The following is a 27,300-nucleotide window of genomic DNA, read 5'->3' on the forward strand; positions in this document are numbered from 1 at the left end:
CGTTTTTGTGCCTCGGATTTCTGAAATTCTTGGCTCCAGGACACAGGGCGCGCGGGGGTGGGTAAATAGCTTGTAAAAACTTCCCGAAGCAGTAATCCGAGCTCTTCCTCTCTCTCCGGCCCCAAGTGACACCTGACTTTAGGAAAGGGAAGATACAAGTCAAAAGAGAAGGGTTCACAGGGGTAGGGGATATACCCTGTGGGTCGGGCTTGCCAAACCTGGGGAGTCCGGTGTTCAGACACAGGTTCGCAACCCCAGCCTTCACCCTGGGCGCCCCTCCCCCTCCTCCCCCCCTGGTCAGCGCGCGGGAGTCTATTTAGAACCCAGCCCCGGAGCCCAAGGGATTCTGGGATTTGTAGTCCCCTTGCCCTGCCCCAGGCGCCGGCACGACCTGGGACTCGGACTACATTGCCCAGGGAGCTTCCCGGCCTATATAAGCGGCCGGGAGCTGCTTCAAAGTGCAGTAACCATGTGGATGTTCTGCTGAAGCGTTTCCTCAAGCCTGCCGGGGTGGGAGGAGAGGAGGAGGTGGTGGTGGTGGAGGAGGTGGAGGCAGGGGGTGGAGAGAGAGAAAGCGCACGCCGAGAGGAGGTGTGGGTGTTCCGCTCCCATCCTAACGGAACGAGCTCCCTCTTCGCGGACATGGGATTGCCCAGCGGCTGCTAACCCCTCTCCTGGTCCTGATCCCCCAAACCGGCGTGGCTCCCCGGTCACCAAGGTAGCTGCTGGGGCCGGGCAGAGGGCGCGGGGAGTTGGCACTAGCTCCCGTGCGCAGAAGTTTTTGCCCTGATCACCGGGAGTTCTTGGTGGCTTTGGTGGCTTTGCATGCACTTGGCGTGTATTTTGGGGCTTCTTTCCCTGCGAACAGTTTTGGGGGGAGGTCTTTTTTTTTCAGGCTTAAGTAACCCCAAACGTCCTCGACTCTAGTGACCGGTTACAACCTCCTTCCCCGTATTGAAATGGCAATCCCCCAAGTTGGAAACGGTTGGAGTGTCTGCAGGAAATAGTTTTTTCCCCCCTTGGGGGGGGTATTTGAGGGGGTGTCATATGAGTTCGCTCAAGGAAATAATCTTTCTAAAAATGTAGCTAGCCCTGTTGCGCTGCTCAGCTGGTAGAATAATGCATGCGTGGGGGCCCCCGTAGGTTAAAAAAAAAAAAAAAAAAGGAAGAAAACCGGAGGAGGGGGGACGATGAGGGAAGAAGTGTGGACGGAACTCGTGCCCAGTGAGGACGCGGGTTTCACATACTTGGCCTCCACGCGGGGAAACAAGTGCTTTGGGATCTCAACACTTCCCTTACTTCCATCCCCCTTCAACCCCCATCCGGCGTGTTCGAAGTTTCTGCGTGCCTGATCTTTCTGGTCAGCTACGGACGGGAAATAAGCATGCTGGGTTTGCTTTTATCTGGGGGCAAGAGATCCCTCCGACTTAGCTGCTAAATTTGGAGGTGGGGAGTGGGATCTGCAGGAAAAGCGGAGGCTATAAAAGTCAAAACTTGGATTTGGGAACATTCTGATAGACCCTCGCGAGATCCCCTACTCAGTCTTCTTTCTTTGTAAATATTTAGGAGCTGACTGCAAGGGACCAGGATTTGCATCCTTGGCTGGGCATCCATTGGCTACAGAGTGCCTGACCTGGGTCAGGTGAGTGTGCGAGCCAAGTGCTGAAGTCAAGAATGGGTTTTTGTCCTAAGCATTTTCCAAGTCCTCTTGTAACTGCCATAGAGGTAGAGTTGGGGAAAGAAAGAAACCGTGGTCAAAATTGGTCATGGTCTTGGGTGAGTGAAGATCCAGTGACAGCCACTTTTGAAGGTCCCTCAGAAATGAAGCCTGGCGGGGTGAGGGGAAAGATGTCGGTAAGCAAGAACAGCAGTTAAAGCGACTGTAAAGTGGGTGGTCCCTTACCAGCCTGAGATGAGCCCTCATTATTTAAATTCCCAAAGATGCAGAACTTTTCATCTGCCAAGATCCCTAAGCAAAAGTGAGATACCCCTCCCTTTCACAAACTGTCACTTTGTTCTGTTCTGTTGTGGGCATGCCTGTAACCAGAGTGGGCTGGGCTGCAAGAAATGAAAGTGACAAATTGAAAGAATGAGAACTTAGAAACGGGAAGGAAGAGCTTAAAGAATAGTACAGTCGCTTCCAGGATTTCACAGGAGCTCCCTGAATGTCAAGGAACCCAGCAGGCTTCTCTTGCTTTGGGACCTGTTCCTGGATGAGGGAGGAGCTGAGGGCAGGCAGCATTTCTGTCAATATAGTGGCATATATAAAATCGTCACAGCCCATTTCTAGAAAATAAAGCTTCTGTAGGTACACAGGCGCCACTATGGTTTCAGGTTTGGCCATTGAGTTTTTTGTTTTTTGGGTTTTTTTTTTTTTTTTTTCTAAAATGTCTGGGAATTGAGTAAACAACAGGTTAATAGGGGTGGTGAGCTGGGGGCAGCTGGTCCTTGGTAACTTCTTTAATGTCCTAAATATTTAGCTGTTCCCTGGGCTACAATCTTTGGGCTTTTCTAATTAGTGAATAAAAGCCAGATACTTCATTATGGTAGTATAATGCTTTTGTTTCCTGTTGATAAGGTCCACAGGAGTACTGGCGGAGTGGGAAGCATTTGGGAGGGAAGGCTAGTTCTTCTATGGACTTATGTCTTTGTGGATCAAAGATTGGGGTCAGCCTTCTCTTTGAAGTACATTACAGATGAGGTTAACTGGTCCACGGACTCTTTATCTTTTGCCTAAAAATAATGAGGCTGTCCCATTAGGTAGTAGCAAGCCAGGTGCAGAGCTGTATATCACAGAAGACCTTAGATATGGGTTAAAGAAACCGAGATACAGAATGAAGTCACTGGGCAGCCCGGGCAGTAATGTGTACTACTTGTGTTTAAGTTTATAGAGAACTGGGGGGGGGGAGGGGAGAGATGCTAGTAAAAATAGTAACTATATTGATCTTAATGCATTAACTTATTTATGTCTCACCAACAATGTGCTAGCTATTAGTTTGATGCGTGAAGAAAATGATACAGCCACTGGCAGGGATAAAAGACTGTAGATATTTGTAGGAGGATTTGATGTTGGGCTGAATTCATTTTGGAAAGCTCTGCATTGAAAGCTTGAATCAGGACAGTTAAGAAGGAGAACCAGAGGAAAGCCAGTGTTTACGTGCAGCGTTAGGCCTGGCTCATACCTGAAGTATATCATGGTCATTCACATCACGGCACCTGAGCAGGTTGAAAGAGTCAGGTGTGTCTCTATGTGAATAATTGGAGAGCTTAAACCGCTTCATTTCAACCTGTGGAATGTTGGTAGCTTGTCCTGTGGCTTGCCTGGTAGCTAGTTGTATGCAGTGGTTTTCTTCTCCATTCTGTTCTTTCTTTCCCCATTTCTATTGTGGATGTGTGCATGTCATAAGTATATAGGGCAAGCACAATCTACTCTTGACTAAATCAATTCGGAACAGAAAATCCCATTAAGATTTCCTTCTAATCAAGCAAGGGAAGTTCTTTATGTTCCAAATGAATCACTCTGGCCTTTCCATCGAAGCCCACCCAGGAAAGTCACTGAGGCATGATTACCCATTCCAAAAGGTGGCTCCTTTTGCCAGCCTCCCTTGAGGAATGGGAGGTGCAGTGGTGACTTAGAAGAGAAATAGGTGAATGCCACAAGAATGATCTGTTGACTTTGCCCTCAAAGTGGTTTCAGCTGCAAAAACACTAGACTGTGGTGGTGGGGTGGGAATGGGGCACTCTGGAACTAATTCAATGGTGTGCAAGGAACGGACTTGAGAAAACTTCACATGGCTTCTTAGCTAATAATGATCTCATGGAGTTTCTGTTCTACTTTCTTTTTTTTAAAAAGAAAAATACAAGCAGCTCTTTTAAAACAAACCAAATGAAACAACAGATACCAAATATGAACAACAGACCAAAAAAAAAAAAAAAATCCTCCAAAATAAAAGCAGTCCTGAAGTTAGGTTTCTAGGTCAAGCTGTCCTTGGATACTTCTAATTAAGGAATCTACACAAGGACAGTGTCCTGTCTTGTCTGCTCTTGGTTTGATGTTTTAAAATAAAATGCATTGCATTTGCAGCTCTCTGATAACTAGGATTGCATGCAGTTGTGTTAGCTTTTTAAAAAATTGTTATTTATTTTTTGCTGTTGAAGTTTGATGAATACGATTAGGCTTGAAGTTATGAATTACAGTACTTTTATGGGTCATTCTACCTGTCCGAGTGCCTAGAAGTGTTCTGCGAAGATGCCTAATGAGGAAGGAGCTGAATTCCCTCCTGAAGCCGCCACCTGGTAAACCAGGAGACTTCCCTAGGCTGGTCATAGTTGAAAGCGGTTGGTGAACCCGTGGACCTCACTGACTTTCACCCTGCGACAGTTGTCACCATTCGAGTGTTTTGTGTTACTTAGTCCACAGATTTCTTGAATACCTGCTATGTGCCAACTGTGTTCTAGGTGCTTGGGGCATGGCAATGAGCCATCAAGCTGGTTCCTCAGGGCTTTACGTCGTAGCTAGTGGGAAGCGATCAGGTTAATAAACGGGTATTGTAGTATGGCAGGTGCAGAGAGTTGTGGCGCAAAAGTCAACAAGGAGGGGATGAACAAGAGAGTAACCGGGTGGACAAGATGTGGGAAAAATGGGAAAGCTTGTGTATTGTTGGTGGGAATGCAAGAGATGGCTCTTAGATACAACAGCATGGTGGCTCCTGAAAATATGAAACAGAATTATTATATGATGTGACGTTACCATTTGTAGTTCTCTGAGGAATTTGAAGCAAGCACTTAAGCAGTTGTTCGTTGTTGTAAGTTACCTCACTGATGTTAGCCTAAAGGTCAAAATGAAACCCCAAAGTATCTATGGGCATATGGGCGAAAACCAAAGTGCTGTTTATGTGTTCAGGGAACTCGTAGTAAGCCCAGAAAAGGAAGAAGCCTGTTTCCCAGTGTATTCAAACCATGGAAACATTTTGTAACTGAAAGAAGCCAGGCATCAGCAAATACATATTGTATGATGCACATAGTGTAAGGTGTCCCATATGAATATTCAGATTGATAGGGCCAGAACGGGGACTGATGAAGTCTCAGGGGCTACAGAAAGGGGAAGGCAGATTAAAGGACATAGGCTTTCCGTTTGTAAACATTAAAAACGTCTGGAAATTGATATGTATTATCTAAATAAAAAATGAAAAACAAAAGTTTGAAGGGTGTTAAGGGTGTATTAGGGTTGGGAGGTAAGGCAGGGTTCTTCACTGTGGTGACATCGAGGACAGCACTGAAGGAAGTGAGCCAGATAACCATGTTGATGTTCCAGGGAGTCCAGAGCAGAAAGTGCGACCCTGAGGTGGAAGGAGCTGGGGCATGTTGGAGGCAGGGCTCTGAGGCTGGAGTGGCTGCAGTTAGGCAGCAGGGGTAAGGCTTGAGGTGGGAGGGTAGTCAGGGTCCAGCAGCAAAGGCCAGATTTTGCAGATCAGCACTTCTGAGGATTTCTGAACCCTGACAGGGTCTTCAGTGTGGTTTTCATTTTCAGCATTGCTGAACTCCACTGTGCTCTCTAAAGAGACTGGCCAGGCTGGCAAGACCACATACCAGCTGGAAACTTGATACAGGGGGCCTGAGGGAGACCTAGATTTCCAGACTGGTTTGTCATGTGACATTTCCTGGCACTGACGTCTGCTTAAGTAGGAAAGGAGTCTCCTCTGCTGAAGAATAGAGCTGGCCTTTGCTTTGCTCATCATGTCCTGAGACCCATCTGGTGGTCCTGGGGTTCTTGCCATGTGGCCACCCTGCTGTCCACTAGATTTCACGTGGGGTTGTCTTGACAATGAGCGCCATGTTCTCACCATCCCTGGCTGTGAGAAGCTCCACATTAGTGATTATCCTGAAAGAGACACCTTCACAGGGTCAGAACTCCCTCGCTGCATCACTACAAAGATTACAGGTTCATTGTCAAATGCTGGGAAGCAATGGACAAGCCACATAGCAAAACAATAAATCTGTCTTAGCCATCTGAGACTCAGTTCCTGGGCTTCTTACCATGTGTAGAAATTAGGGCTGCAGAGATGGCTCAGCAGTTAAGGGCGCCAACTGCTCTTTTAGAAGATCCAAGTTCAACTGTTCTTTTAGAAGATCCAAGTTCAAATCCCAGCACCTACATGGCAGCTCACAACTGCCTGTAACTCCAAGATCTGACACTGTCACATAGACAAACATGCAGGCAAAACACCAGTACACATAAGGTAAACGGAAATAAATATGTATTTGAAAGGTTAGATGTGTGTTTGAATCTCATAGTCACAGCACCTCCGACTTGCTCTCTTTCCTTTTGTTCACAGTTGAGTCTCTTTTCTCACTAGCCAGAAGATACCTGTATTTTTTTTTTTCCTTCAAAGGTCTGTCCCTCTGATGGTATTTTATTTCATTAAAAAAAGTTTGTATTTTATGAGTTTTGCCTGCATTTATATAAGTGCACTACATACATGCCTGGTGCCCTCAGAAGCCAGAGCAGACACTGGATCCCTCAACTGGAGTTCCAGATGGTGTGTGCCATCGTGCAGGTGGTGGGAACAAAACCTCAGTCCTCTGGTAAATGAGCAAGTGCTCTTGACTGCTGAACCATCCCTCCAGTCCCCGGGAAGAGAATTTATTTAAGTTATGACATATATGGGATGAGTAGAGTACAAAATACTACATCCTCCACAGTTCGTCATCATTGCACAATCCAAATTGATGTATTTTGTCCTTTGGGGAAAAAGAAATGACAGTTGAAGTGTAGTTCACTTGTAAACTCTCTCAGTTGTTCAGAATAACCTAATCCTGCGAAGTAGATACTCTCTTCTGTGTGTCGAGGTACTCAATTCTGTTTGTTTGTTTGCGTGTTTGTTTGGTTTTCAAATATGTGTGTACTAGAGATTGAACTAAGGACCCCATGCTTGCAAAGTGACATTTTCAGCTATCTCCCCACCACTGTTTACTTCTAAGGAAAACTTTTGCCATAGAGGAGTTCAAACATAATCCAGCAGCATGTGTTGTGGTGCCTGCAAGGGGTGAGAAGGCTTCTGGATTTAATGGGACTGGAGTTATCGGCAGTTGTGAGCTGTGCAGTGTAGGTGCTGGGAACCGAACTTGGCTCTTCTGTAGGAGCAGCAAGCGTTCTTAGCCACTGAGCTGTCTCTCCAGCCTGGACAGTAACTTCTTACCGCATGGAACCCACTTTGTTCATCCTGCTCTGTGTTCAGCTATTGCTAACTCATGGCCAATCCTGTTCCAGCTGCAACCGCAAACAATATTTGACTATTTTCAAGCACATCTTAGACGCACGAGTGCATCTGTATTCTAGTGTGAATCCTTAGGATTTGAATTCTTTATGTAGGTACATAATGCAAACCTTAAAAGCCAGCAGCCCTGGGTGCTCTCCTATGCTGGGGGAGGGAATGCTGTTGGCATTCGATGCACAGGATGTGAGTGTTAACTCAGCAGCCTACCACAGATCGTATTCTGGTAGTTAGATGTAGAAGCTCAGTCCATGCCGATTCTTATTTTTGCCAAATCTGTTTTGTGTCCTTCAGCGTCACAGCATTATCTGTTTCAAAATACTGGCTGGTGGTGCCACTGTTGGGCATCCCTGCATATGGTATTCTTTAAGAGTACCCCATGGACTCACAGATTTAAGCACACTTTGTATGCTTTTCTTTATGTGGTTACTGTTCCTCCCTTCCCCCACTCCCCATTGTTCATGGTTTGAGATGGGTTTCACTGCAAAGCCCTAGTGGGCCTCAACTTGATTATCCTCCTGCCTCAGCCCCTGGAGATCTTGGATTATAGTTGGGTGCCGCTGTTGTTGTTATTGATGTTGTTACTATCTGTCATGGTCATAGAGTTATTGATGTCTGTAAGTGAGTTCAAGTTTCTTCCTGAAACTTTGGACAAGACCTTGAGAGTTCCATGGTTTTCTTCCTCTCTGTGTGGCCAAATGTTCCAGGCTTCTCTTTTGTATTTCTTGTCCCAGACTATGAGTCACCCTTCTCATCAGGAAGCCCTTGTTCTTTTGAGCAGGAAGTAATCCCATTGAGAGACCTTTGCTTAGGACCACTTGCTCTCCTCTCCTAGATGATAAAGCAGAAATACACATGGAGTTAACACCTGAATCCTTTCTCCAACCCTTTGTCTTTCCTTCCCTCCTCTCTCTCTCCTGCCACTTCCTCCTACCCCTTATTCTTCTTCCTCTTTCTCCTCCTCCAACTCTCCTCCCACCTCCTCCTCCTCTCCCTCTTCCTCCTTCTCTTCCTCTTCCTTCTCCTTCTCCTCCTCCTTCTCCACCTCCAAGTACTCCTCCTCCTTCTCTTGTTTTTCATTTTCATTTTTTTTTTCTTCGAGACAGGGTCTCACTATTTAGCTCTGGCTCTCCTGGAACTCACCGTAAAGACCAGCCTGGCCTCTTACTCACAGAGATCCACCTGCCTCTGCCTCCCAAGTACTGGGGTTAAAGACATGTACCCCTCCACCTGGCTGACCTGAATATCTCTTAGAGACAACATTTCCACAATGTATTTAGTATGTCTGTGTTTATCTCAAAGGATCCTGAAAATAATTTGAACTTAAAAAAAAAATTCTTTCAGCATATTCTTGGGTAAGCAAAAATGCTATTTGTACCTCTTAGTGGCACCCCACCAAGAGGTGGAGAAGTCAAATTGTGGACCTTGCTCAACTTTTACAATGAAGTAGGACACATAGAAGACATCAAGTGTTTTACAGTGCTAGAGATGGAGGTATCTTGGGAATGGATCCTATCTCTAAACATTGATGTTCATTATATGTATCTTAAACGCATAGCCTGAAGATACTCTTAGACAATCCTTCAGCGGTTTTGTGCATGGAAGTAGTTTTATGGTGTGGAATTTTCTTTGTGGTGCCATATCAGTATTCAAGAAGTTATGGAATTTTGAGCATTTTGAACTTTGGATTATCCTGGCTTAACCTGTACTGAAGCTGGGCTGTGGTCATAGCTCAGAGGTAGAATCTGTGCTGTGTATGAGGTGCCCCAGTATCAAAACAACAATGACAAAAATAACCCATGTGTTCACTGCAATAACTAACCCCTCTCACACACAGAAAGACAGCACAAGAGAGCACATGGGCTATTATTAGGTTCAGTATTTCTCTTGCTGTTGGATTCAGTCAAAAGTTTAAGACACGCTATTTACATTTTTTTATCCTTGTGGCTCCCAGATCAGCATTTGGTGTCACCTGGGAACTTGTTAGAAGTTGTACTCTCAGGTCCTACCAAGACCTACTGGCTCAGGGTGGCGTTCAGTAAGACCTTCAGCTGATGTGTACCCAGAGATGCTGGGGAAGGCCTGTCCTGGAGGATGCCTGCCCAGTCCTCTTAGTGGCCTTTTATAGTTGCTGAGTTTTCATGTCTCGTTCTTACCTGTTGAAGCTCATCTTTGAACATGTCCCTGGCAGCCTTCTCTTTTTCAGGGAAATAGAAAGACAGGCTAACTCACCAGGCAGAATTCTGACAAAAACAATGCCAAGACCTAAAACAGAACAAAACAAAGCAAAACAAAACAAAAAAAAACCCCAAGAACCCTGTGTTTACATTTGAGGATGCTTTTTTGGCTGTGGACCTAGAGGTACAAAGAGACCACAAGCTACCTGTGGGCACAGGGGCCATGGAGCCACATGGAGAAACACGTGCAGCTGGGTTTTAAACCTACTGTTGTTAGATACTTGGGGGAGCTGACATTTTAGGAAGTTTGAAGACTTCTTTCCTCACAGAACTTCTGGACTGCTGGGTAGAATGTTCTCATCAGAAAAGTCTGAGCGAGGGAAAACTGCCCAGGCCTCCAAGTGTCCCGGTTCATTTGCATTGGGGGAGGAGCTTTGTCTGGGGAATATTTTTATTCTGTAAAGGCAGCTTAAAAGCATTCCATATCTATTTCTGAATAGAAAAAAGACTTAGGGACGTTCATTTATTTGCCTTGTTTCCTGTGTGTGTGTGTGTGTGTGTGTGTGTGTGTGTGTGTGTTATGTTCTGCCTGCTGTGTACTTCGCCAGTCTCTCTATATCTTCAAGTCCTCCTATTCCTTAGGATCTTGGCTAAATTCCTTCTTCTCTGAGCTGCTTTTCCTTTTCCTTGAGGCTTCTGTCATTTGAAAACTCTGCCTCTTGAGCTCGGTTTCTTCCTGGGTTTTGTTGTGGTTGTTGTGGTTGTGGTTGTTGTGGTTGTGGTTGTTGTTGTTATTTGCTTATCCCTCAAGGGTACTTAGCACATTGAAAGAGCTTACAAAATATTTGTTGAATGAAGGAATCCACACTTCAGATCCACTTTGTCTTTGAAGGTTGCAGGTTACCTCTCAGAAGAAACTAATGTTTTATACCCCTCTGCTGGTTAAACCTTTTCTGAGTTGTCCTGTTACCTTGGAAAAAACCTTTTGGTGCACAAAGAGATGTGAAAAACGTGTAGAAATGTATTAAGTTGCTCCTTTGGGAAGATTTTAAGCTGCTGTTCACGACAGTTCTCTAGAGGACTCACAGCCGGGGAATGGCTAGCAGTAGGTAGCAGGAGCGTGGAAGTAAGAACGGGATAGTGAAACAAACTGCTTGCTCTCAGACTGGTTGGCTCTGCTGGACCACAGGATGGGGGCTCCTGTGCCACCCTCCTGTGTACTGCATCTTGGATATCACCAAAATATGCAACATCTTTTTCCTCTTCTGTAGACTAGGTATAAAAATACATGCTGAGGGGTGGGGTGGGGCTGGGTGAGGCCTCAGTCAGTCAAGCGCTTGCTGTGGCAAGCAGGAGGACCTGAGTTCAATCCCCTAAGCCACACAAAAAGTCAGGTATCACGCTTCCTGTTGATATTCCCAACGCTGGGGAGTGGGAGGAAGCTCCAGGAACTCACTGGCCAGTCAGTGCGTCTTAGTCATCGATCTCCAGATCAAAGTGAGAGAGCATCTCTCAGAAACAAAATGAAACGCCCAACAAACTCAACCAGCTTGAGCTTCCTGAGGAGTAGCACGGAAGGTTGACCTGTGGCCTCTGCGCACATACGCGCATGCGTCCCCTTCTTCCCACCTGCTATTTGGGTCATCACTATCAAATTGTATAAGCAGATTGGGAAAACACACACACACACACACACACACACACACACACACACACACACACGAGATTGAAAAAAATAAAAAAGCAAAGACCTGTCCCTAGCGCCGAGATAGGTCTCAGCCAGGAGGCGCATTTGGCCTTGCCAGGAGACATTTTTCCTAGTCCCACTGGCGGACCTTGAGGTGAGGTGCATGCTAGTATCCAATGTAGAGGCCTCCATTGAGGTTGATCGTGCTGTGGTGCTGAGGAAAATATCTCTGTTGTGAAGAACTCCTCCAAAAGTCAGTCATGCCGGGATTGCGGAACCAGTGGTCTGAGTAGATTTGTAGATAGAGTAAAACTCATCTCTTAAGAAACTGACTTCACTTCATTCCATGGCTCGGGTTAGACAGGCAGAGAACTTCCTTCCAAGGCTGGTGCCAACTTTAGAAATGTTTAAGTCACCTACCTCTCTCTCTCTCTCTCTCTCTTACTTTTCTCTTTCATATCTGCATGTGGGTGCGCCTGCTGTGGCACATGTTCAGAGGTCAGAGGACAACTTGGAGCAATCAAGTTCTCTTTCCCTGGGTGTCTAATGTGGGTTGTCAGTTGTGGTAAAGGCAGAAAACACCTTGCTAACCCTTCATACTGGCTCTACTTGAAGTTCCTACCAAAATCAACACCCTTTCTCTCTTCTCCCAAGATCTCGTCTTGGTCTCTGAAGCCCTGAGGTCTGTAATTGGCTGTATGACATTATGGTCTCATAAACTGTATGACATCCATAAACTCACTGGATAGTTGAATTGACTGTCTGACTTTTCCCCATATAAAATGAGGACTGTTGGCTCAATGCTTCTACCCACAAATTCTCTGGGACTTTAAAGAGCCAAGTTTGAGCTTATGGCTGCTGTCTTTTACAGCAGTCCTTGAGGGGGCATAAGAACAGATACCAGTACAGCATCTTTCTTGAAAAATAACTTTTGTTAGAAGGTGTACCTGTTTCCAGTGTAGACTACTTTAGCAGATGTGTGTGGAAAAGGCCAAATAGATTTGTGAGTGAAATATCTGAGGGACAGCTCACTGGAGATGGAATCCAGGAATTGGTGCACGCTAGGCACCGTGGTGTAGCCCCAGCCCTAAGGGACATCACATAAACTTAACAGTTCCTCTGAGCTTCAGATAGAGAGTAACTGTTTCTGAGATCATCTTAAAGAGCCTTGGATCTTCTGAGATGGTCACTTCCTTTGGGATGGGCCGAAAACGAAAGTATTTGAGTACAGTTTCTTCTGTCCTGTGCAGTGGTTTTTATAACAGAATAAACTCCATGGAGGCGGGAATGTGGTGTTCCCAAGAATGGCTTCTGATGGGACAAGCCTGTGTGTGAATGTGTGGTGAGGTTGGGGTGGCATTGTGTCCAAATCACAAGTCTTCCGAGGCTTGTCCAACGTCCACAGTACAAATCACCTCCGGCATCTCTGGCCAAACGACGCCCAGAAGTTAACCAGAGAGAGCCCAGAAACAGAAACAGAAAGGAAACCTTTTCCCCTGTCTTGGGAAAGTCAACCATAAATGTGTTGGGCTTTCTCTACCCTGGGTTTACAGTCATATTACCATATATGTACCTGGGTGAGGACATGGCGGGGAGACTTCTGCTCCTCTGGACAGAGTTTTCTTGGCCTCTGGCCAGGAGATTGATCACAGGCCAGCCACTCTTCCTTTCTTGGGGCATTCCCTTTTCTTCCCTTTCAAAGACCTTATGGCTTGTCTAACTCTGCCCATTCTTCATCCCTCCCACCTGGAGACTGCTTGACCTAAAAGTGACATGGTGCCTTTTAGTACTGGTCCCTGACCTCAGTTCTGAGAGATCTGCTTGTATTCCAGATGGTCTTAAACATGCCTTTATGCAAAAGGCCCCCCTTTTTACCGACCTAACATTAGACAAATTTGTTGATGTTATTTTTTAAAGTGAGATGACAGGAAATCAGTGCTGGAGGATTTTGGCAAGAGCTCATTATTTTTTTTTGTGCTGCAGAAGAGGTATACAAGCATCTTGCCTCCTCCTCTGTGCATGGTACCTTTGGTTTTATTAGGAATAGCATGGAGAATGTTCTGCTGGAGTCAGTGCTGGCATGCTTTCATATGTGTCACTTGCAATGTGTCCCTTTCCTCGGACTCCTCATCATTTGAAGTTGCACGGAAGGACTTATCCTCAACCAGTTCTAAGAAGCCTGTAAGCAAGCAGCAGATTAGAAAGGACAGACAACAGAGACCGGCGCTGCCTCCCCTGTTCGCTCTGCACACAAGCTATTTTCTTCCCTTGGTTTAACCTGCAGCATGTCACCTTAGAGGAGAGGAAGCTTAAGTAACTGTCAGAGTGAGCATGAGTAGAGGCAGGAGTGGGGCTGGACTGTGGACAAGGGAAGAACCTGCAAAAAAATAAAATAAAGGCCCATGCTTCATGTTGGCTTGTGTCCCTGTGGCCTGGCTCCATCCCCCCAACCTTCCCCTTCCCCACTATAGCCGCATGCTTTATGGCCAGCTGTCTGGTTTTGAACCACCCCAGGCTCTTTCCTGCCCTTAGGGCCTTTGTGTCATCACTCTTTCCTTCTACCATGCTCTTCTGCCTGACTCCCACCCCTCCCCCTTTCCCTAGGATGGCCTCTGTCTTCACTTTAAGACCTCAGCCTAGATGTGTCTCAGCTGGGTTTTCTCTCACCAGTCAAAATGAACCTGCTGCCCCATTCGATGTCACCCAGTTTTAATTCCTATTCTCTCTTCGAGGTACTATTGGGGGTGTGACCCAGGGAATTGTGACTCAGAGGCAGCTGCTCTGCTGACCTACCCCCAAGGCTGGCTCGAATTCTTTGCATGTATGTATAGTGACCAAATTCACCCTGTTTTGATCTTGTGTGTTTACTGTCTGCCTGGACTTGGGTGTGTGCGTTAGGACAGGATCTTAAAGTGCGTGTTGGATGTGTATGTCTTTAGGACAGGGTCCTAACATGTGTGTTGAATGTGTATGTCTTTGGGACAGGGTCTTAACGTGTCTTGAATGTTAGGACAGGGTCTTTCAGTGTCTTTGTGGGTTGAATCACAGCCAATGTTTGGTCAATGCCAATCAAAGAGAAATTAAACTCATTATTGTTTTCAAATTCTTGGGTCCCAGGGGTTCTTTACATGCTTGGAAACTCCAAATACCTCCATAGATAGGAGATGTGTTATAATTTTGCCGATATTTATGATATTAGAAAACATTTTTAAAAGTTACACATGAGCATAGTAAGATTTCTTTTTTCCGAATGCTTAAAATGGTAATGCCCTCTAGAACAAAACAAAGCAAAATTTAACAAGATGGCTGGGTGTGATGGAGTTTACCTTTAATACCAGCACTCCAGAAGCAGACAGGTAGATCTCTGTTGAGTTTCCAGCCAGTATGCTCTACATAAACCCCCTCCCCCTTACCTTTCTGTTGTTGAGTAGTCTTATGGAGCACTTTAAGGCCTAGGTGAATGGAAGAATCACATAGTACACATCTGCATTGGTCTCTAGTCTGTAGTGATGCCATGTCTTACATCTTCTGAGGGACTCTAATGTTCACATAAGGGACTAGATAAAGAGACAGAACAAAGAAGTGCCCTGGTAATCTTGTGAAACTAATTTTGCCCTTGGATCCTGAAGAAAGGGCCTTGGGGACCCCACTGAAGCCACTGAATTATGGGATAAATGAACCCTTTGAGATGTTAGGGATGGCAGGGACCTTCTGAAAGAGGGAGGAGCTGAAGGCTTTGGTAGCATGATACAACCCAATACCCCTAAAGCTGGAGGCCATATCATTTCTTCCTTACCGGGAAGAAGTGCTTTTCAGCAGTCTCAACAAAATTGCTCTGAGACCTTGGAAGCAGGTAGCATGTGTCTGTTCAGTTTCTAAGGAGCAGCAGAGCAAACAGCCTAGAAGCTGTGCAGTGGGTGCTGTCATTCGGGGACTGAGAATAGCAGCTTGAAAAAAAAAAAACCTCATCAGCTGCCACTCCACAGCGTCTACTGGGCTCTTCTTGCAGCTCTGGGCTACATAGTAGTCTACTATGGAAATTAGATGGTCTTTGCTGTAAGTGTAGCTGGCTGGTAGGGTGCTTGCCAACATGCATGGGTCACAGAGTTCTGTCCCCAGGACTGGAGACAAGAAGTCCAGTGGGAATTCTATCGACTTGAGATTTTGTGCTTCCCAGTCTCTGCTGCAGTCGGAGTTAGAAGGATCAAGGTGGATCATACACTGGCCTGCCGAGCTGTTTGAGAAGGTTTAGACTTGTGGGGGAGTATTTTATGGGCTGAAGCATGCAAGGCTGTCACTGGGAAGGTAATAGTGTATCAGAGCCTCTGTGAGGGACTTGGTCACCAGGAAATGAATGATATGCTGAGGAGGCTTCTAAAAGCCCCATCCAAGGTCAGATTGTCAGTGGACTATGTCCTCCCCAGTTAGCCAGGTGCCTTCATCTTAGCTTAGAAAAGGCTTGCTATTCTTGGCACAAATGTGCAAATAGGTGGGGTTTTTTTCTTCTTGTTTTGAAAGTGGGTCTTATTTTGTAGCCTACGTAGACCTAAAACTCGTGCTAAAGTCCAGGCTTGAACCTGTGGTTTTAAAGTCCACGGACTGGGGCTAAGTTGGCTTCTGTGTTCCTTGAGCTTCTTGTCCACTTGTAAGAATCTTGTGACAGACGACAGGTGTGGTGTTCTGGTGAGTTCTCGGTTAATGAAAAGAGTTCTAATTTAGACTCAGTTTGAGGAGTTCCCAACTTTTAAATTCTGAGTTGTGTGTGTAGGCGAAAGTTAAAAAAAATTTTTAAAGGAAAAGTAATATAAGTGCTATTAATTTAAGTGCGTGCAGGAGATGGGAAAATGATAATAAATGAGTTTTTTGTGTCGTTCCCCCCCCCCCCGCCCCATTAGAGCTTTTAGAAAATGAAATGTAGAACCTATCTGGAGCTGCTTAAAATGAAATGAACATAGGTCTTCTTTCAGTGGAGCTGTGCTTCAGCCTGTTTTTACTGCAAAATAGGAGAGGTTTTTAAATAATTAAATTATCAGCCCTTTGAAGAGATCTCTCCCATCCCCCCCCCCCTTCCCAGCAGGGCCTCTGGTTTGATGTGGGAAGAAGAGGGAGAGAGGGAGTGGAGTTGTGGGTTGACTCTCTGGGTGGTGTGAATTCGGGTACCTGGGACATGCTGTACTGGCAACAGACACCCCATGGGCTTGCAGAGGATTTAAATATTTTTGGGCCTGTGGTTTTCCCCCCCCTCCCCTTGCATTTTTTCTTACCACTAGCAACCAAGTAAGAAGTGCATTTCAAGGGGAATCATCACAAGTTAAAAGCAGAGGAGAATGAAAACGTGGAGGTCAGTGTTCCTGTTTCAGATTTGTTCAAAGATGCAAGAGTGACCATCCAAGCCAGGCGATAGGCTTGAGCTGGTTCTGTGGATTGTTTGCTTTATGCCTCCAAATAATACTGAAAGTTGTAAAGAATTACTCCCTCTTTCCACCTTCTTTTACTCTAAGGGAGTTGTGGATCAAAGAAGCTAGCTCTATTGCTTAAGGACACGCAGCCAGAGTGCATGCATTTGAGCTGGTGTTTCTAAGCACACTCTCTTGCCAGCACTCATGAGCCATTTTGGACACGAGGAGTGGAGGGCAACAGGGCGGAGTTTAGAGCAGCTGTCCCAGAATAAAAAGAGGTTGGTTTCTTGTTCTTTTATTTCTCACAGAAATCTAAAAAGTGCCATTAGGTCTAAGTTCTGTATATCACTGATCCAAGAGTTTACAAACTTAGCTTTAATTAACTTTAGAAGATAATCGCCCCCAAATAGTATCAGCAGGCAACTTTGACCACAGATAAGAGGCCACCCTGGTGACATGGAATCCCAGTGTGACGGGTCACCCCATCCCTGGTGCTGGGCTGTTACAGAGTGAGGCCATTGTGGTCCTTTCCTCGTGGGTTTGCAGAGCTGAGAGAACAAGCCAGACAAGTGATGGAGAGACAGTCGGGGCAGGTCCAGGAGGGTGGGCGGTCGGGTGCAGTGGAGGGAAGTGTGTGTATGTAACTCAGGTTCAGGAGGAGAGTGGTAGGCCAGCAGAGGTGTGGGAGTTAGCCATGTTAGGGAGGGAAGGGAATGCCATAGGCAGAAAGGATTCTGGGAAGTGTGCATTCTGTTGAGGGTGGGAGGGAGGGTAAGCAGGGCTGCAGTAGATTTGGGGTATTTGGGGTTTTTTTTGAGGTGGGGGTCTCTGGTCTCTGTTACAAGATTGTCTTCAAAGGCTTGCACCCTCCTGTTTCTGCCCCATGAGTAGTTTGGACCACAGGTGTGCACACTGCACCTGTCTCTGATTTTGGAGAGTTGTAAGAAATGATCTACATACATGATATTCCTAAAAGATTATGCTGGCTGTGTTCAGAATAGATGAAGGGAAACCCATGTCTTTCAAAAGATAAGTAGACGTCCAGGCAAGTTGGACCCACATCCCACATGTGCCTCAAGATAGCTATGAATTTGGCCCAACACAAAATTGTAAATTTACTTAAAACATGAGGGTTTTTTTTTCAGTTTTGTTTTCGCTATAACTCAATTGTGAAGTTTCAGCATGTGAATTTTAAAGATGCCAATCATAAGTTGAGATGTCAGAAGGCTAGACCTTTCAAGAGTCTAGTTAAGAAATGAAAGGGGTGGGGTCTAGAGACATGGCACAACAGTTAAGAGCACTGGCTATTCTTCCAAAGGACTCGGGTTGATTCCCAGCACCTACATGGCAGCTTGCACCTGTCAGTAATTCAAAGGGATCTGATACTGTCACACATAGGATGCAAGCAGGCAGAACACTAATATAAATAAAATAAAAATAAGTCATAAAAATAAAAAAAAAACAAAGAAATGAAGCATGGAGTGGAGGGATGGCTCTGTGGTTAGAGCACTTGCTGCTCTTGCAGAAAACCCAGTTTTGGTTCCAGCACCCACATGGCAGCTCATGACTACCAGTAACTCAGTCCTAGAGGATCCATTGCCCTTTCCTGGTCTCTGAGAGCACTACATGCATGTAGTGCACATGTGGACAAGCTGTCACATATACATGCCTATTAATAAAAATATAAATTGAAAAATTGTATTTGGGACTGGGGAGATAGCTTAGCAGTTAAAGTGCTTGCCATGTAGAGGTGTGGATGGCAGTTCAGGTTCCTGGAGCCCACATAGCCACCTGCCTGTAACTGCAGCCATGAAAGATAGAGTCAGAAGATCTCTGGACACAGCTTGTGAAACTAGACATACTGGAGACTCTGGGCTTGATGGAGATTCCTGACGTCAGCCTCATCTGTGGATGTGTACACACATGCATATGTGTGCCCTCACATGCGCTCCCACATACTCAAACTTATGTACACACATACACACACCACAGGCTTACACACAAGTGAAAATGGGGAAAAAAAAAAGAAATGATGCTGGCTGAGACTCTGACGGAAGCAAGGCGATGTTAGGAGAAATGAAGGGCTTAGTAATGTTGATGTTTAAAATCACGAGGAGTGGATGTTCAAGTCATGCTCTTTGGCCTTTCATCTGACAGGACCCACTCTTATTTTGTGAGCACCTACCGTATGCAAGGCATTGCTGTTGGAGATGCAGTTGTGTAGAGAGCAGAGCCCTAGAATTGCCCATCCCTTGAGGGTGTCAGACAAGCATCACGCTGACAGATGCGAGCTAGTGACAGAAGCAAGCTGAGGAGGAAAGATCTCACAGGCAGAGTATGTGCAAGTTGCAGAAGGCTTTGTCTTCATGCAGTGATGGCCTGGTGAGAATAATGATTGAACTGAGAGCCAAAGGGCTTGCTTTCACTGATGCTAGGCAGGTGACTGTGAATGCTGTAAAGCTTGTGACGATGCTGTGGGCAACCAGGAGCAGAACTCTAGATGCTGTTGCCAGTGAGAGATCCGTGGAAATCCTAGTTAGGCAAAGGGGCCAGCAGAGCACACAGAGAGTATCTGGGAGGCAGAGAACAGCATGGACACTGAGTACCACCCCCTCTGCTCTGTTCTCTGTGTTCGTGCATTTGTTCTTGCTATGTCCCTAGGAGTGCAGCCAAATACCCCCTTTTCTTTACCCATTTCATAGGCAGCGAGAAGCTCGGACACAGGAAGTGGGAACTCTGTCTGGCTCCTGTGGCTACCGTGTGCAGAAGTGCCAGGGCAGCTATCCTCCGCTCTGGCCAGTTATTCTGGAAAAATCCTGTTCTGACAGGTGCCTTAGCCAGCAATCAGCCTGAGTGGTGATGGGTGGAGGCACTTGTAGGTCATAGAGATGGTGACACAGCTTTATACAAGGGGCATTGCTGGTGCTTGTCAAAGTCATACACCCAAACCTCAAGATGTATCTAGTGTAAAGCTGGGGACAGCAGGGCTTAGGGAAGCTGTGAATTCCTACACCGAGTAACTTGCAGTACTGGGATTCAGTGCTGGTGCTTTGAGCCTGGAGCCTTCTGGCTTCCTGTAAGCTGAGCTCTTGAGACCATACTGTGTCAGGGTGGAAGGAAAGTGGTAAGCCATTGTGAGAGAGCTATGCAGCCCTCACAGATTTAGAAGCCACTGAGACTTCAGAGGATAGGTGAGAAGGAAAAGTTTGGGGAGGTGGCTGCCTCCCTGTGGGGACAGCAGTAATTGCTGTGTGCTTAAGCAGGAGGAGGCATTTTGCTGGATTCTAGCAGTGCACGAGAGACATGCATGATGACATGCTTAGCCACTGGTTCAGGCCACTGTGTATTCATTCAGTCTATAGTTCTGTGCCTTCAGAGAGGCCTACGTGCCTCATGATCAGGAGTTGAGAGTCGTTCTGTATTGTTCAGCTTTTTTCCCAGTAGAGGAATTAAGGAGGATAATTATCTTCCCCTAAAGTAAAATAGATCATCACAGGTCTTACAGGAGGTCAGTTGTTGCAACGCCTAGCTGACATTTTATTACAGAGGATCTTTTTTTTTTCCCCCTTTATGGAGGTGGAAATCTTAGATTCCTTCAGAATTCTTTATCTTTTAACTGAAGAATAATAAAGAGAGCTAGCAGTAAACGCCGGAAGCATGTCAGCTGCTTTCTCAGGCACTTTGCATTCATCACCTCGTCCCTTCCCTATGACATGTCTCTGAAGGCGATCCCCAGTGTAGAGATATGTGCAAAGGTCCGCCTCGGCCGAGAAGCCGAGCTATAGCTTACAGCAATAGCTTATGCATAGAGAGTTGGGATGGAGTCTTTGGTTGACTACTAAGCCTGATTTGTAGAGCTGTTGGCATGGAGCCCTGGGTGTCCTTGTCGTATTGGAAGGTGCAGTTATGACACAGTTAGGACAGCATGGCAGGTTGGTGCCTGCTCTGTTTTTCTCACAGTGACCGGGTCACTGTGTTTGAGGGCTACTGGGAGCCCTGAGTGCAGCTGGTAGAAGCATCCAGGCGCAAATGGTCCACAATCAGATAAAGAAGGGGCCTCCCACCCAGCTCCCTAACAACAGGAAGTCTTCCTGGTGATTGCTGCCAGGCCTACTTCCTACCTAGTCCCTCCAGCCCCAAACGCCTGTTGTTGTGACTCTGCTAGCCCCGGGTTTTCCCTTTCAGTACACAACTGATAATTGTTTCAGGGTCTCTCCTCCTGGCCCTCTCCTATCTTTGGGTGCCATTAAAGTCAGAGCAGCGGAGACCCAGATGTCTCCAACCAGACCTGGAAATGGTTCACTTACTCAGATCTTATCCGAGGAGGGAATCACTGCCTGTGCCGCTGGGGGTGAATCTGCCTTGATGAGCCTTAATTTTTTTTTTTTTTTTTTTTTAAGTTGGGACCTTTGGCAGATGGCCCAGTGGAGGATCATTAACTGTGGTGGGTGTATACTGGCCTCTGTTTTCAGGGGAAATGTAAACTATGGCAAAAGGTTATTTGTTCAATTATCTTGTCTACTTAATGAGCATATGGGTAAGAAAGAAGACGCTTAACCTTTCTTCTGACTTAACAAAAGTATTATATGGCTAAGGTTATATGCTAAGGAATTCAGCAGTAGGAAAAAAAATGAATTAGAATTGTCCATAAAGAAAAAGAAAAAAACGAGGAGGGAGGAGAGGCTGTGGTCGGGATGTATTGTATGAGAGAAGAATAAATTAAAAAGAAAATTAAAAGTGAACAGTTTTCCATTTTCACCCAGAGAATAAGAACAGTGGACATTTTCCCTTTTCCCTGGAATTACTGTTGATGAAGAAGTCCATGTAAGAATTCAGTGAATCTCTGTGCCTCCTGTCTGGTTAATTATCTATGATGAACATGTGAGCCTTTCTGTTCTTCAGTTTCCCCAACAATGAAAGAAGGGTGCGCGCCTATGTCACTCCGTGCCACATGTCTGGAGGATTCTGAGACAATACTATTCTCCTCAGCACAGAGGTGGATGAGATAGTCCTTGACAGGCGTTAGCTGTTCAGCTTAATGGTGGGGCTGAAGGGTTCTAGCTCCAAGTTACTCAAAAAGTTTCTCATCTGCTCTGATCTCAGAAGCTAAGCCAGGTGGGGTCAGGCTGGAACCTGGGTGGGACAAATAGGACTGCTGTAGATTCTTAGTATCAACTGAAGTCCAGGAACCTGTTGTGATTATTAGGTTGCAGGTTTACTCATTCTGTCATGTCTTGCCATTGCTGTCAGGTCGCAGGCCTTACAGGTTATGTCACGCTCTGCTATTACAGAACCCTGGGTTGTATCTGCTGCTTTACAGTAAGAGAAACTTTCAGTAAGATAGATACCCAGAAAAAGATGTAGATTTGAAGGACAAGGTGCTGCTGCTGCTGTCTGGCTTGGTCTTCATTGGAGCCAAATGCCCTTTAGAAGGACACGGCCTGGGGGGAGAGCTGTAGTCACTCTGAATTGGCCCTGCTTGTCTTGCCTAAGCACATTCCTGCCCTCCTGCATCCAGCAGCTCCCCGTTGGTCCTCTGGGAGGCCCTTATGTACAGACACAAATTTGGTCTGACTCAGAAGTCAGTCAAACAGAACTTCTTTTCTAATAACCAGTCCTACAGTCCTATAGCCAGGAGATAGCTACATAACGGAGCACTGGCTTAGCATATCAAGATCCTAGGTTCGATCCCCTAGTGCAGAGGAAGCAAAACAATCATCTTGTGCTTTTATTATACATGGTCTCCTGCCTCTTCGTGTGAAATATGTCACAGTATGGGGTGGAGGGGATGGCGCAGAGGTAGAACACTAGCCCAGCATACATAGAGCTCTGGGTTTGATACCTAGCAGTGAGGTATGGAGTGTCAGTTTTAATCTCAGCAGAGAATCTGAGTCAGCAGTCTCTCTTGAGTTCACAGCCAGCCTGGGCTATGTCATATGATGCTATCTCAAAACCTTTATAACCTTTCTTTCTTCTTTTCGTCTCTTTTCTTTTCTTCTCTTCTCTTTTTCTTTTCTTTTCTTTCTGTCTCTCTTTGTCTCTCTCTTTCTCTCTTTCAAAAGAAAGAAAATATTGGTCCCAGAAGTATGTTAACTTTCTGGTCATTTATGATAATGCTTTTAAATAGAAGGACATAAAGTGTATTTTTTGGCCGGGAATTTCCATTGGTATCTCTTTTGTGCATGTTGTTCAAAACATTGGTTTGACTCTAGATACACGGGCCTTAGGAAGAAATAGCATGAATGGCAGTATTCTAGAGAGCAGAGCAGTAGCTGGCATCTTGGCCCCTCCGCATGCTCCTTGAGTATCTTCCCTCCAGATCTGGAGATGGGAGTTGTTTTGTCTGAGAGTTGATTATGTTCTCGGTTGCTGACTCTTCAATAAATCAGTCTGAGTCTTTGTCTCTCCCGAAGTGTCCGGGTTGTGGGAGCAGAGGGCAGCTTTCCCCACAGCATCTCACAGTCAGGGAGGCAGGCGCTTCTCCCAACAGTTTGCTTGCTTGCTGCATCTGGCATTCCTGCCGAAGGAGGAGAGTGCTTCCAGAAGTTTGCCTGCCTAGGAAAACTTGGCACCCAGAGAACAGTTGAAGGGGAGAGAGGACATTTTACCCCTCCGCATCATTACAACTCTTGTGGCCTATGCAGTAAATGATTTATTGGAGTCAGTAGAAGGGAAAAGGTTTCCAGAGGACTCTGGGCTGAGAGGAAACCCCCAGCACTTCATGCATCAACACCACAGATGCAGAGGAAAGCTCTGCAGGCCACACCAGGGCCACTGCGCTCCTCATAACTGATCGTGTTTGTTAAATGTCAGTTCAACAGCTTGCAGTTGGCTCCTGTTCCTCAGTGGTCATGGCCCGGGTGAAAGCTGTTGTTAGGAATCACTTCAATATTTGTGTGTGTGTGTGTGTGTGTGTGTGTGTGTGTGTAATAGTATCTGGGCTTTGTAGAGATTTTCTGGAATAGAGGAGTACTTTTCTTGAATTACTTGTACCTAATCCCATCCAGGGAATCTTAGTATTGATTAGTGCCTGAATTGGAATGTTTGGGCCTGGGCTGGGCTGGGCAGGGGTCTTACTATGTCCAGGAGTGTTTCCTGGGAAAGAAGGCAAGAATGCAGCATTTGTGTGGACTGTGGCTTATCGGCCACAGTGATACTCACTTGGTCCCAGGTTTCCTTTGATTACTGTCATCTTGTTGCTTTGATTCCTTAACCCAGCCCCCATGGCTTTGCCAGACCTAAGTTTTTTCCCAGGTGCTTCCTTCTGACTTAGCATTCCCTGAGGCACGTTGAATATGTTAATGTGTCATAAGTCAGCCTTTCCAGCTCCTTAATCACTACTGAGTTCTTGGCTGGGTTCCCTGGTGTCTGGGCAGTTCAGTATTAGGGAAGGGTCCTCAAAGCATTGAGTCTGCCCTGGGCGTGGCCTTGTTAGAAGCAAATGCTAATGTGATTGGAATATCCAGAGCTTTAATATGCAGGACAGAATGTAGTTGCAGATGTCCTCGCTTGGCTCATGGAATCGCCTGCCTGTCAAACGCCTATTTAAATTTGAATTTTAAGTAATGTGCTGGGGGAAATTGAGCTAAGCCAAATCTTAGTGACATTCCCCTCCCCCCATCGTGTCTCTTCCGCTAACAGTGTTGCATGTTTTACTTTGTCTAGGCTTTCCAGCACGGTCATGTCTGACAAAATGTCGAGTTTCCTACATATTGGAGACATTTGTTCTCTGTATGCGGAGGGATCTACGAATGGATTTATCAGCACCTTGGGGTAAGAGCACGGAAGTCCTGATATGTCGGGGTTTGTTTAAGACATCACAACACTGATTTGTGTAAGATAAGACAGTTATCACATTAAGTGGCTTTTCCAAGGCTGCTTGAAAGCACAGTTAGCAAATCCCGTGTTAGTCACTTCACCTTTCACACAGAGACATTTCTGTCAGTTTCGAAAGAACAAAACCTTTTTAGTTAGGTCTCTATTAACTTTGAATGTGTTATAATCTACTCTTCTTATGTAAGAGGGAAAGTACTTAAGAATAGAGAATTTAAAAAAAGAATAGGGAATAATAAATATAAAGATTAATATACACATATCCAAAGAAGTGCCTTTGGCTTTGTGGAAGAGCCTTTTGGCTTATCTTTTCACACAACCGCTCTCGTGTAATCTGAGCCAGGACCATTACTGCTCCTCTGCCTATCTCTTGCCTTTGAAGCAGACCCTTTTCTACTGAGTAACCAAATGCACTTGGAAGTTTCAAGTTGCACCAAGTTCCCTAAATCATTTTCTCTTCATTTGTGCTTCCTCCAATCAGTCGTCACTCAACCTGGGAGAAAATAAACATATGTGTACCTCTCTGGTCATTTTCCCTTTCCCCTTCTACTCCTGCCATCTGAGGGAGGAAGTGTCAAGTGTAGTAGCCCCTGAAGTCACACAGAGGCAGAATGCAGAATCAAGATGGCTCATTCCAGAATAGGCAGAAGTGGCCTAGCGTCTTTGCGTAGGAAGGAGTAGCTAGGCCCGGGTGGCATTGTTGATTTTGGCAAGACTTAGTCTCAAATAAATGGGGGCAGAAGGCAGGCTAACAGATTTTCCAAAAACCTCATTCTTACAGCAGCCAGAATGTCCGCTGTAATTACAGCTATTACTGGAAGCGTGCTTATTTTCTGGTATTTGTGCAGAGTGAGCGTTGTTAAGGGCTCATTCAGGGTACTCTACCCCCACCGAGGAAATTATTTCAGATAATGGAGTAATATCTCAGTTAGACCTGTGTTCTCATTCCAGAGAGTTTATTTTCAGAAGTCACCATGGCTTCTTCCTATGCCCGGCCTCTGTGTGTAGTTGACCTTACCCTGAACAGTTTATCTACTGTGGCTTTGGGCAAGCAGGCTTCCTGCTACTCTGACCTCTCCAGTGATGACCCATCTTGGCTCCCTCCTTCCTCTTTTTATTCCCTGTGGTTAATTCACCCCGTTCTTATTTTTCAGCATTGACTTCAGTACTGTACAGCAGTGGTAAGCACTCTCTGAGCCCGGTGGGTGTTCACTGTGTGCTGTTCTGAGTCCTGGGCCTCCCTTACTCCCCTAACCCCCAATCAGCCCTCTTCGTGGTGAGCACTGGGGTCACCTGTCATCACTGTGTATAGAAACGACACCTGAGTGCTTCAGGCAGGTGCCTGCCTGCCCAGGTCTCAGAGCTCCGAAGGCTCGGGTCTCCAAGGCCAGGGATGCTAACACGTAACCTTTGTAGGGCAGGTTTTCTCTGGTTTCCCTGTGTGCTCCCTGAGGTCTGGCTGCCTGTCAGACCTCAGCTCCATCATATACCTGCTTTTCCTCTGGGGCCTCTGACCTTATAGTTACCTTGGCTCAGATGCTGAGTCCCCCCCCCCACCCCCCGAGTCCCTAAAATCTTAGTCTCTCTCACGCCTTCCCTTTCAGCTCCATTATTTTATTATCACATTATTATTTTGAGCCTAGTCTGACCTTAAACTTGCAGTCCTCCTGCTTCAGTTTGCTGAGTGCCATGTTTATAGGTGTGTACCATTCTCAAAATTCTTAGGGGCGCCTACTCTGCTTTAATATTTTTCTTACGAATCATATGATGACTCCCACATAAAGCTAGGATGTATATTTTTAAAATGTTGGGTGCTAATTCTTCCTTCAGATTTTCACCTTCAGGAATAGCTTGCATAAAAACTGATTTGGTTTGGGAAGAAAAAAACCATTGATTTGGAAAGCTAAATTTGACCTCTCTTTCCCCTTCTTTGAAATGTGCTTAACATTTAAGGAGTACCAGTCATAGACACAAAGAGTGACTGTCAGTCTTAGTGGGACATTGTGTCTGGCCCCCTAGCTCTACCCTGTTTATATAGACTATTGGTGGTTGCCTCTCAGTAGCTTGATGCCACATTGAACTTTAGAATTCTGGCAGGACCTTGGAGAGCCAGTGTATGTGTGTGGCTCTACACTAACCTTTGGTGTGCAGCTAAATCACTTCTGGAGCTTGTTAAGAACCCAAGTTCTTAGATCACTTCCTGGAGCAGAGCTTCAGAGTGCCTAGGCAGGAGGGATGGGTTTTGACGGGGGTTGGGGCTGGAACTGGTATATTTAGAAGCAGAGAGTATCTAAACGTTCTCTGAGTTGAGAATCCCTGAGAACAATTGTTTTACAGATGAAATAGTAAGACAAGGGGAAAGTGAAATGCCATAATGTCATGCCATTAGCTGGCATCTCAGTGTTACTAAGATCAACGAGGCCGTTCCTCCTAGCATTTCCTCTTATTGGGACTTGACCATTAGTCCAGCTTATTGGGACTTGACCATTAGTCCAGCTTTGCATTGTGTATATCCTGTTGGGGCCAAGTTCAGTGTCTGATACATAGTAAGTATTCTACCACTGAACTATGTCACTAGCATTGGAATCTGGGCCCAACCTTTTAAACATTGGGTCAATTTTGGTGACCTTTCTGAACTTATGTTGTAATTCCAGGGCCCAGGGTAGAGATTTTTCATCTTTTAATTTTTGTAGAAGCCCCCTCAGTCTGCTGACCACACTGTATGCTGTGGCTCTTGTAGGTGCATAGTTTGATCTTGTATTTTGAGGGCAAAGGTGGGATTTACTTGGATTCACTTCCCTTGACAGACACTGAGCATCATGATGCCTTGGGTATCTTCTGAGCCACAAAGTAGGGAGCCCATTGCATTGTCTCCATGGAGCTTGGTTGGGATAGTGGAGGAGAAGCAGAACAGTTTTAGGCAAGAAAGG

General features: G+C 45.8%; 1 protein-coding gene across 13 annotated transcripts in view; it reads left to right on the forward strand.

Moving 5' to 3' along the window:
* The first annotated feature begins 460 nt into the window (after positions 1 to 460).
* The window catches only part of Itpr1 (inositol 1,4,5-trisphosphate receptor type 1), a 330,113-nt gene continuing 303,273 nt past the window's right edge, over positions 461 to 27,300 (forward strand). For 12 of the 13 annotated variants that reach the window (XM_029535574.1, XM_029535578.1, XM_029535579.1 and 9 more), the window contains exons 1-3: positions 549 to 718; positions 1,567 to 1,642; positions 24,203 to 24,310. In XM_029535574.1, the coding sequence (XP_029391434.1) occupies positions 24,219 to 24,310 (92 nt within the window). In that variant the 5' untranslated portion in view covers positions 549 to 718; positions 1,567 to 1,642; positions 24,203 to 24,218. Of the gene's footprint in view, positions 719 to 1,566; positions 1,643 to 24,202; positions 24,311 to 27,300 lie in introns of all 13 variants that reach the window. The other variant, XM_029535575.1, reaches the window with a different exon arrangement.

Source organism: Mus pahari, chromosome 2 (genome assembly GCF_900095145.1).
Source record: "Mus pahari chromosome 2, PAHARI_EIJ_v1.1, whole genome shotgun sequence".
Lineage (NCBI taxonomy): Eukaryota > Metazoa > Chordata > Mammalia > Rodentia > Muridae > Mus > Mus pahari.